Genomic DNA, 11,929 nt, shown 5'->3' on the forward strand with positions numbered 1-11,929 from the left:
CTACAAAGTAACAGCTGTCTTGGATCAGTTCGCACATCAAGACAAAGAAGTCTTAGTGCAAACATCTAAATCATCTTTGTAAAATCACTGAACATTATTTCCAACATATGATTCTGGCAACTGTAGCTAATGGCCCCTCTGTCAAAATAACACAGAGGGGCCACAAGTGTGGAACTGTATTCTTCTGACAAAGATGCGAATGGTACAGTGATGGAATCACAGGCATGTCTATGTCCCTGCTGGATCTCAGCAATCAGCAAACACAGTTAAAGTAAAAACAGTAAGGGGTCATCTCTATGCATTTCTTAGTTTTAAAGGAAGATATGTTTTGTGTACTTCACATGGTTCTAGTGCCACTACATAATACTCTCTAAAAATAGCAATTATATCAGCTTAAAAAGGCGTATAACACCTACTTACAGGATTAGGGACTCATGGGTAACCAGACTTTAGTCAGATTTGAAGCAGCAGTAGAGAGATGACAGGAAATGAGGGGAGAGAGAGAGATATGGAATGACATGCAACAAGCGTCCCCAGCTGGGCGCGAACCCTGGGGGGGGTTGCGGGTCACAGTTGCCGTCTTAAAGGAACACTTATTGGGACTTTAGCTTATTCACCGAATCCCCCAGAGTTAGATAAGTCCATACATACCCTTCTCGTCTGACGCACCCACCGCTAGCCTAGCTTAGCACAGATCGTGGAGGTAACCGGCTCCATCTAGCCTACTGCTCCCAATAAGTGACAAAATAACGCCAACATGTTCCTGTTTACATATATGTACATATATATATAGTCACAGCGTGTACAAATAACAAGGTCACATGAGACACAGCCATCTTCTAACCATATACATACTGGGAACTATATTCTCAGAAGGCGAAGCACTGCTACTTGTGCTACTTGGGCGGAGTGATTTGCTCGCAGCACCTGAGAAGCCCCGTGGTGAGGAGCAGAGGGTAACAACGGCGCTTTTCAGGTGTTGCACTAATCACTCCGACTACGACACGCCCGCAGATGAGAAGGGTGTGTATGGACTTATCTAACTCTGGGGGATACGGGTAATAAGACAAAGTCCCAATAAGTCAGCATGTTCCTTTAACCCATAGGCCACCAGTGTGCAACTGTATGTCCCTGATTGAGGGTGTGTGTGTGTGTGTGTGTGTGTGTGTGTGTGTGTGTGTGTGTGTGTGTGTGTGTGTGTGTCTCTGTCTGTGTGTCCTGCAGTGACTGAGATGCTGGTCAATGTCCTGAGCATCTGCTCGGACGACGAACTCATGAACGACGGAGAGGAGATCTTCGATGGTAAGAGACACTGGACACTGACATTAAAGCGATGCCATTCAGCCTATGTGGTTTGGTCTGAAAACGTCTTATCTGTTGTTTTACGTTTTGTCTGGACCCCAGGAAGAGTAGCTGATGTTCTGTATCAGCTAATGGGGATCCTAATAAAATCAAACCAAATCTTAGTGTGAATAAAAAAAAAAAAAAAAAAAAAACTGAAACACATCTCTGTAATTACAAATATATTTTGAGTTTAAAAAAAAAATAATATTACAAGAAAGTTTGTGTTTGACTCTTTCCCAGCCAGTGCAGCAGCAGCCAGGAAAGAGGTGATCAAAAACAAGATACGAGCCATTGGGAAGATGGCTAAAATGTTCTCTGTTCTACGGTGAGTTCTGGTTGTACATACTGTGTGTGTGTGTGTGTGTGTGTGTGTGTGTGTGTGTGTGTGTGTGTGTGTGTGTGTGTGTGTGTGTGTGTGTGTGTGTGTGTGTGCAGTATGCCTATAAGTGCGGTATTTCCTTTAACCTTTGCAGAAATGTATTTAGAAGTCACCCGATGGTGGGGCAACATCTAGCTCACCCGGTAGAGCCACATGTAGGCTGAGTCCTTGGGAGCGCCCCTGGTTCAAATTCGACCGGTCTCTTTGCTGCGTGTCATCCCCTTTCCTATCTGCCTATAGTTGCAGGCCGTGTTAAAGGTCCCATGACATGCTGCTTTTTGGATGACCTTGCTCCTTATGACCTCAAACTAATTTATGAAATGCACTGGAGGCCACACAACCGAGGGAGAGAGTAGCAATGAAATTACGGTAATTGACTCGTAGGAACAGACTTTGTAAAATACATATGAAATCAATAAATATAAAATATGTATATATATATATATATATATATATATATATATATATATACACACATAATTATAAACATATCATTTTCTGATTCTGACAATCTCTTGGCCAGCAGAGAAGGCCCTGCTGGCCCTGACGGCCCACCTGTGGTCTATACTATCTAATAAAGAAAAAGAAAATAAAAAGTCACCAGATTGTCACTTTCAACATTCAGTATTTCAATCCACAAGCATGTTTTTGTGTGTTTGCAGGTGCACAATAAGGGGAAGTGTGTAATTATCTGTAATGTTTCTCTTTTTATCCACACACACACACACTGTCTCTGTCTGGCTCTCAGGGAGGAGAGTGAGAACGTGTTGACTCTGAAGGGACTGACCCCTACGGGCATGCTGCCCAGCGGAGTGCTGTCTGGGGGCAAACAGACCTTGCAGAGTGGTGAGTGTTTAACACACGCACACACACACACACACACACACACACACACACACACACACGCGCACACACACACACACAGACACAAAACACACTCTCAAACGTAACCCTGGACACACAAACAGAAACACAACTAAGACACACCCAAGTACACACAGACACAGTTTAAATATCTGAGAATCTCTGGACCATCCTCTGGATCCTTCTCTGCTCTTCTCCTTTCATCCCTCTGACTCGCTCACTCTCTCCACCTCACCTCACTGCCGCTGAGGATACTAACAGCCGGCTGGTTGTGTGTGTGTGTGTGTGTGTGTATAAGAGAGAGCTTATGTGACATAGAAGGAGAGTTAGAGAATGAGAGAAAGGACAGACAGTCAAAGTGTATGTGTGAGCTAACACCAGCTACTGCTAACACCAGGTGCCATCTGAACCTGCCATGGCCTCACTGCTGCTCTGAGGGCCTCACATGACTAAAACCTGAAACATGTCTCTGAGTCACGCGTGCCCACTTTATCACGTATCTTTTCTGCTATCACAATTAAACATAACTTAAATGTGTACAACAGGGGACTATGTTGCATTTACCAAACCCAGAATTTTTTTTTTTTTTTTTTTAGAGGAGGGGCATTTTTGCTATCAATTCATGATGATAAGTCGAGAGGCAGACAGGGAATGTGGGGAGGGAGAAATGCACATGAATGACCATTCACTCTGCGGTTAAAAATCAGCGAAAATGTAAGACCAGAGATGTATTTGCTTGGACCGATGACGAGGTGGAACTGTTACTGAAAGATTATAAGCCAGTGGCGGTTCAAGGCCATTTCAAATGGAGGGGCCAGGCTGGGGCCACATGTGATTTTAGGAGTACCAAATATATTAAGTGTTATATATAACAACATATAACAATAAACACAAGAATACTCATTCAGTATTACCCTACATTTTATTTATCACTGCACATGAATAATATCCCGTCTTTGGGGATAACGGTGGGGTTAAAAATGTATGAAAATATTTGCCCCAGTTAGGCGAGCCAGAGGGGGATCGAGACTTAATATCATGGGGGCCGTTGCCCCCCCCCAGAACCGTCCCTGAAGAACGCCTATCTAACCAATAAAACTGACGTGCATTGTTTCCAAAGGTCTTTGTTTGTGCCCATCCAGACTACAAGGCCAAAAATGGGGCAGCAGTGTTTCTAAATGTCTACGTTTTAGGGCCTCGAAAACGCCCACAAAGATAATATAATGAACAGCCGTGGATGCGGGATGGGGCCCATAAAGAATGCTTATATACAGCGTCCAGAAATTTTAGCTACGCCCCTGGACTCAAGGAGTAAACATAGCCTTAGCCCCAATGCCATCATGCCGTCCCTTATCATACAAATGTTTTTATCAATATATCTCAATGCAGGTTACACTTTGAGCTGTTTTATTTTCTGTGTACTTTCTTTTGTGGTTAAATATGTTTTTTTTATTTCTTTGGTGTTGGACCAATCCGAGTAGCCAGCGTTATTTTGACAACATTTAACTGAGATTTGAAGGCCCCCTTTGTGAGGCCCGGTCACCCTTGTGACACGATTGCATTTACATTTGCGCGCAACTGCACAGAAGCATGTTTCAGCCTTCACTTCCTTTCTTCTCTTTTTCCTCTTTCTTTCTTTGTACTTCATCTTTTCTCTCTCGGACTCTTGTCATCTTCTCGCTCTTCCTGTCCTTTTTTTTCTCTTCTCCTTTTCTCTTTGCCCATCCTTCAGCTACCATTGAGGCCATTGAAGCCATCGAGACAGTTAAGGACGATGAAGGTAAAATCCCACTCATTTCACTGTGTGTGTGTGTGTGTGTGTGTGTGTGTGTGTGTATATTGTGTGTGTGCGCACATGGGCGAGTGTGTGCAGCATGACTGCGCTCTCAGCCACCCATGTTCATAAGGTCATAGATTTTCTTTACCCACGATGCACTGAGCTCTTCTAACCACATCAGCGCTCACAACAAAGACTAAAAGCGGTGCACGCTGAAGCCACCACATTAAAAAACACGACACAAAAATACATCAACACACATTTCTCTTTCCTTCTCTTGGGAAACAGGAAACACCACTGAACCTTCTCTCCCAACGCAAACATGTATTAACATCCTATTCAGATCCAACACATACCGCACACACACTTCCTGTGATGACTAAAGCCAGAACAGGTCTGCCAGGTTCTTCCGTGATATTGAACAGGTTATGATCATGGTATTTGTGTTGAGTGTAATATACGTATACTGTGTAGACAAGCTTTGTTATTACTCGTCACACACAGTCTCTTGTGTTTGTACCTTTTGTACTGTCCTGAACTACAGTCCATAATTTGTTTAAGCAAAATGAATTATGGGTTAGCTCTTGTGTTATGTTTTTCAGTTGCGTAATGTTATTTGTAGCTGGGTGTTAGGTGTCTGCTGTGTAGCGCAGTAGGATATTTGTGAGTAGCTGCATGTGTGCAAATGTAACGTGACAGTAGCGGCAGCGATCTCTGCTCAGAGTCCTCAGCAGCACGGGAGCACCAGAGACCGCTCGTGTCAAAGCTTCATCTTTTATTCATTTCGGTGAAATTAATTCGGATGACAAATGCCATTAGAAGTGGTACCCCTAATTCTTCTGTATCTGCTTTTATGTGGTCCACTTTGAGTCTAATTTAAACAGGCCCCCATGCGATTTGTTATTGGCCTTCCATAAATTGGGGTACTCAAAAGAGACTAAAGCAATAGAGCCGGGCATGTCCTGACTTTAAAGCCCTAGTCTGGGTTCTGGGCTCCAAAAAAAACTGTCAAACACATGTAAAGATGGAGGGTTGTGCCAAGAAAAAGTTCCAGCATGTGACGTTGTAAAACCACAACTTTTTTATGGATCAACCAGAATGTGATACAATGTGTTAATTTGTGAGCTTCAGAGGTGCTTGTAGGTGGACTTTAGGCCAGGCTAGCTGTGTCCCTGTTTCCAGTCTTGAGGCTAAGCTAAGCTAACGGCATGCCGGCGCTTGCTTCACCTTAACCATACATTATAAGATACTTATCTAACTCTCTGCAAATAAGTATATTTCCCAAATTGTTGAACTATCCCTTTAAACATTTGTAGTGCCCATACCAGGATAACCTTGATGACATCATAAACTGACCTGCATGTGTAGAATCGGCAGAGTGCCCCTTTAAGAAATCGTTTGAGTGCACCAGCACGTTATTCATTAAACTTGCTGAGGAAGAGGAGTTGAGATAAAGCTGATTAAATAAAAAATGAAAAGACAAATTTGCTAAAAATCTAACCAAACTACAAATATGACTAACTTAAGCTACATTCACACCGCAAGTCTTAATGCTTAATTTGGATTTTTTGCTCAGATCTGATTTTTTTGTTTCGAACTGAACCGCATGCGCAAAAGACCAATAAGAATGACATCAGACGCAGCACGCTGTTGCACTAAAGTTAGGGAGGTTATGGAGGAAGTCAGCGTTTTCACTTTTATTTCAAAATGTTTGTTAGTGAGCAGGTGCTGAGGAGGAGAAGAATGAATAGAAAGAGAGCCAAATTGGCTATTTTGGGTTATGGCTGCAAATTCACTACAGAGTTCTGTGTGTCTATAGGTTACGGTATGATCCTTCTAGTTTTGATTGAAGTTTTGATCTCCTCATACACTAATGAGGTCTAACACCTCCCTCTCCCTCCATTGACTTGCTCCATCACTGATCTCCATTGTGTAGGCCTAGTCCACTTTTTAATGTTACTGTCTGTGTCGAGGGATAATTCCCGCCGGAGCATAATTGTGACAAATGTTGATGTAGATTGATGTAAAAGTCGCATCAAATCCGCCTTGGTTGTTCACACTGCGGCCGCATTGAAAAAAAAAAAATCAGACCTGGGTCTGATTAAGGACCACATATGGAAGTGGTCTAAATCTGATTTGAAAAAAATCTGATCTGGGCAAGATTTGAGTGTTCACACTACTTCTGAAGAAGTCTGACCTGGTCACTTGACCCCCCCCAAAAAAAATCTGATTTGGGTCACTTTTGCCTGCAGTCTGAACGTAGCCTTCTTTGAACATTAAAGGTCCAATATGTAATATTTGTACTGTAATAAATCCAAAAATGACACCAATGCCTCATCAGATATTAAGGAAACATGTTAAACTGAAATACTATCTTTTCTGACAACAATGCTAATGTCAGTATTTTTTCTTTTTTAAAATTTACATTCCGTGACGGAATTTATGTTTATGTTTTGATCTGTGTGTTGTTATCAACGGCCCAGTTTGACAGGCAGGCCGGGTTGCCAGATATACCTGTAAAAACGTAAACCCAGCACGCTACAGCTGTAACGGTAGTACAGCCATGAAAGCAGCAAACAAACGATCAACGGAGATAGATTCTACATGACATAAAAAAAAAAAACAGCATGTTTCTAACAGTTGCGTGACCAGAGACGTAACAACCCCCTGGTAAATATTGGAGATGTATTTGAAAGATGGAGACAGCTTAGATCCCAAAAGGACGCAGAGTTGGCTTATTTTCTCCTGAACAGGTAAGCATTAGCTTCAGGCTAATTTATCACAGCTACTAGGGATGGGAATTTTTTGTCATTTCAACATTTGTGTACTCACATTGAATTATATAGCTAGAGTACCCTAGTTGGTTACTCGCAAAAAATATTTGAGACATAGTCAGTAAAGTGATCCCGACTGCTCCTGGCTAACGCCGCCATGCTAACCCTGCTAACGTTACCGGGAGGACCAGGCATGCAGCCCATGGCTGTTTACAACGTGTAGTTCAGCAGCTGGAGCCGACAACGGTGAGTTATTTTAAGCCACCAGAGGGGGGCTGTAAATCGGAAAGAGAGGACTGTGAGTTTGCAGTGTGTTTAGCGATTGTTGCCGTAATTCTAAGCCAATGAAGTGTGTTCCGTCGGCAAGGTAGTGGTATTTTTAGCGTTTCGTATTGTAATTCTAAGCCGAGGAAGTGTGCCTGACTGGCGTGTGGAGAGGACAGTGAGGTTGTTGTGTTTTTAGCGGTTCATACTGTAATTTTAAGCCGAGAAAGTGTGTCTATCAGTTGGTTACAGAGCTCCGCGTGAGCACGGGCTTTTATGACTGTCAATATAGCCAGCATCTACCGTTAGCTACTCCGCTGTGCTGTGGAGTAATGTCTGGCTATGTGAGACTAGCATCTACCGTTAGCTACTCTGCTGTGCTGTGGAGTAATGTCTGGCTATGTGAGACTAGCATCTAACGTTAGCTACTCCGCTGTGCTGTGGAGTAATGTCTGGCTATGTGAGACTAGCATCTAACGTTAGCTACTCCGCTGTGCTGTGGAGTAACGTCTGGCTATGTGAGAAAAGCATCTAGCAACATTGTTGTGAATGTGGCGGTCTCTGCCTGGCAACCCCCGTGAACTTTGAGTCTGGGCAGGAGGGGGCGGGGGAAACGACTCTCCAGTATTTTGAATTGGTAGTGCAGTAACTATTTTAACCGCTAGCTGCCAGTATTACACACAATATTACATATTGCACCTTTAAGTTCAAAAGAATCAACCTGACACATGTGGAAAACAGGACGCTGGACTTTTGTCCTTTTCATTTTTACTTATAGTTTACAAAATGTAATGGGAAGATGGTAACCTCCAAAACAAACCTCTTCACAGGGGGCGAAACGTGCTTTAAGGACTTATGAACGACCGCTTCTGTGCAGCTGTGCTGTGTTCCATACTCTGTGTCTCATAATGTCTTATCCAGACTACTGATCTAGGATCAATGTCACGTTCACCGTGAGCCACGAGGTCAAAGTCCTCCTAGCTCAGCATTTCAGACAATAGATCAACGCTTGTTGGATGTGTGTAGATATTGTCTGTAGCATAAATGACAGAACCTTGTTCATCCAAACCCAAAATGTTCCTCTGCTAAAGGATCACAATCAGGGTCCAAACTATTGAAATGCCCTCGCTGGTGTGCTCAAAGCAAAGCATTTATTTAAAGGTAAAGGTAAATTCACCCAGATTGAATGCTTTGAAAAGGTGTGCACGTTCATAAATTAATAAAATTTGGTTTGGAATCTTCAATCCATTTCAGTGCTCTGAATATTTCCTTCAAAGTTCCCATGGGGTTTGGATACACAAGATTCTACTTAATGTCTTGTTAAATATTAACTCTGTCTGCTTGTATGTATGTTTTTGTGTCTTGTGTGTGCCTGTGTGTGCCTGCCTGCGGGCCTGCATGCATGCGTGCGTGCGTGTGTGTGTGTGTGTGTGTGTGTGTGTGTGCGTGCCTGTGTCTGCAGCCATCCGAGGCTTCTCTCCGCAGCATCGGATCAGCAGTTTCGAGGAGGCTAAAGGTCTGGATCGGATCAACGAGAGGATGCCTCCGCGCCGCGACGGCGTCAACAGCGTGGGCCTGTCAATGGGCCGCATGAACATGGGAGAGCCCAATGGGGCCGACAGCAACAGCAATATACAGTGATGGACATACACGCCTATGTGCCCAGACACATACCCACAGTTACAACAACTCTGATATGGTACCATATTTATAGATACGTGTACATAGGCATATAAACACACGTAAAATACACACACACACACACACACACACACACACACTGAATAGGCTACATACAGCATTGCACACACACACACACACGATTACCTACCCCATTGCCCCGTAAGCTGTATGTAAAGGCATGAGCGTACCGGGACTTTACCACCAAAGGCTGATCCTCTACACTGAACTGATCGGCCCTATATAGAGAACTACAACTCCCATGTACTTGCACAACAGCCGGAAAGAAACTACAAAAACACTCAAAACAGGAGGCGCTGCTGTTCACCGTGTACGTTGGGGATCACCAGTGGGTTGACAGTGTCAGCATGACGTGGCTGTGTCGGTGGTGTGTGTTGTGTCCAAGGAGGTTAGCTTCGCTTCAGAACGCGAACCTCCGATGGCGCCATTTTGTTGCTACAAAGCGATCACCTCTTGTTAGCATTACACTGACCGCCATTTTTTTTTTTCACGTCACTTGACTGCGAATAACTTTACATCTGAAGCGTTTAAAGACTATTTGTCCATTGTTTATTTCTAAAGAAACACGACAATGTATAAAAGGCTCCATTACCTTGTACCTCACGTTATAGCTCCGTAGCAGACGCTTTTGTAAAAATAAGCTAACAATTGGGTCATAACCACAAGACTTACTGTCGCACAGTAGAGGAATTACCGTATAGTACAGGAGAAGCTCGCAGGCAGTTTCGACTTACATGAGCTGTTTAGGTTTAATTACTAATGTTAACTAGCATGTTAGTTAGCATAATAATAATTAGCCTGTGCTTATGTTATCTCCTTACATATACCTACGCTCCCCGTCTCTGAAAGATTGGAAATGATTGAGATTTCTCTTGGCACAGCTACCAGAAGACTTCACACTTTCAGACAGGTTGCTCACGTCACATTTACGTTGTCTCTGTCATTTGGAGGCTGCTCAGTAAAGCAAGAGATCACCGGAAAAGTGCTTCTAATAGCCTTCACTGGTCTCCGTCCAGAGCAACGGGGTCTATTGGTCCATTATATACTGTCTATGGTTGTGTTGGGAGGGGGGGGGGCGTTAAAGATATGTATGCTTATCTTTCCTGTTTGCATCCTAAAACAGGAAGTGGAAGCAAACTTTGATAGCGATAGGTTGATTTGATAGAGTTGTGGATATGCCTGCCCGCGTGCGTGCACATGCTTCGACATATAAATGTCCGTTCGGTTATATTTGAAAGTGTGTTTTCGTTTGCGAACACGAGCTGAACTCGCCATCAGCCAGGCAACAGCGAGAAAATGTTTGATGTGTGGTGTGGTAGCTGTTGCCAAGAGATGTGTGGAGATAATCTCAGCTGCAGTCTAATCTGAGCCCTCGCTGTCCCTTTTCTTCTCGGGAGGAGATTCCCGTTTGCTTTTGTAGCACTACACTGTACCCATTCTCCACTTGAAGTCAAGTGGAGGTCCCCCCCAAAAAAAAAAAAAAAAAAACTTCCCAGGCCAGTAAGCTCTCGGGCCTGGATCAGATGTGAAGCGAGTGTTTCTCCCCACATGTAAATAGGGTATAAAGGTTTTATTGCAAATGTGATGCATACGGTCACAAGATGCAAGATGCAGTATAGCGGACGTAGAATGCTTTATGTATGTGAGGGAGCCACTGGGAGTTTAAATGTGAAGTCACACTCCATTCATTCTCTTTCTACATCCTGCTTTCTTCCCTGTGTTGCTGTCTGCTGTCAAACAGCAGTGATAGCCGGGAATCTCCGGCCTAAAAAGCAGGAAATAACATTTCACAGAGGAAACGGACTCTTCTGGTTAAGGAAGCAGCCAAAACAACAAGAACAGGTTCTTTGTAAAGCATTTATATTAACGCATCAGTGCATGCAGAGTTAAGTTCTTTGATAATAATGTGAAGATTATATTTGTGCTCTGTGTTTCACTATGGTAGAGTTTTTTTTTTCTTTTTCTGGCTATTATAAATGAACTGAGGAATAATGAAGAATTTATTTTGTACATAATGTTAATTTAATTTATTTTCTTTTGTATTCTTTCTGTGTTCTATTCAGGTTTTTTTCACGCTTTTTTGCGACCTGTGTTTTTGGGGTTTCTTTCGACGCTGTACAGAATGACAGTACACTTCTATTCAAAGTGTCAAGTCCACGTTCTCTCCTCTCTTCTTTGTCGATGTACAGGAGTTGTTTTTAACGATAAATATGAATAACGATAAAAACAAATATTAAACTAGCATTGATGACTGACCGTACTATATACAGAGGCACAGGCGTTCAGGAAGCCAAAAGCATGATTGCATGGTTAAAATTTGCGCTGTTTCGAGCGAAAAGCAGCAAGACACATTTTAACAGAAGAGCTGGTTTGTTGCAATTTAAAGGAAAAAAGTGTACTCTCTCTGATCATAATTCTTGATGATTCCTCTTGTTATTTGATGATATTTATGGTTCTATGATTATTATGATTCTATTTATTATGGACATTCTTAATATTTAAGCTCTCTCTCTCTCTGCTGGTTGCTCTTCATGTTGCGTTGCTCCTCGGTTGATCTTGTTGTGCTTCTTTGGGAGAGGTGAACCCCCCTGGGAGACCCTGTGCCATAGAAATTGTGCCACGGTTCTTTCTCTCTCTCTCTCTCTCTCTCTCTCTCTCTCTCTCTGTTTTGACTCCCCAGTCACTAACACTGTAAGCATGCCCCATGGGACGATCCACTTTTTTACTCTTGAATAAAATATGCATGAACCTTTGGTATGGATACCAAACCTTTATTTCATTTTCGTTCATTTGTGTCGTATGGACACACACACAAACACATACACA

The 11,929-nt window shown here is 42.9% G+C and overlaps 1 protein-coding gene across 2 annotated transcripts in view; it reads left to right on the top strand.

The window, feature by feature from the left end:
* Positions 1 to 9,531, top strand: part of ppp3cb (protein phosphatase 3, catalytic subunit, beta isozyme) — a 43,656-nt gene extending 34,125 nt beyond the window's left edge. The window contains exons 10-14 of one of the 2 annotated variants that reach the window (XM_028589550.1): positions 1,225 to 1,302; positions 1,585 to 1,669; positions 2,472 to 2,569; positions 4,320 to 4,367; positions 8,865 to 9,531. In XM_028589550.1, the coding sequence (XP_028445351.1) occupies positions 1,225 to 1,302; positions 1,585 to 1,669; positions 2,472 to 2,569; positions 4,320 to 4,367; positions 8,865 to 9,043 (488 nt within the window). In that variant the 3' untranslated portion in view covers positions 9,044 to 9,531. The remainder of the gene's footprint in view (positions 1 to 1,224; positions 1,303 to 1,584; positions 1,670 to 2,471; positions 2,570 to 4,319; positions 4,368 to 8,864) is intronic. The other variant, XM_028589549.1, reaches the window with a different exon arrangement.
* The last annotated feature ends 2,398 nt before the right edge of the window (positions 9,532 to 11,929 follow it).

Source organism: Perca flavescens, chromosome 10, assembly GCF_004354835.1.
Source record: "Perca flavescens isolate YP-PL-M2 chromosome 10, PFLA_1.0, whole genome shotgun sequence".
Classification (NCBI taxonomy): domain Eukaryota; kingdom Metazoa; phylum Chordata; class Actinopteri; order Perciformes; family Percidae; genus Perca; species Perca flavescens.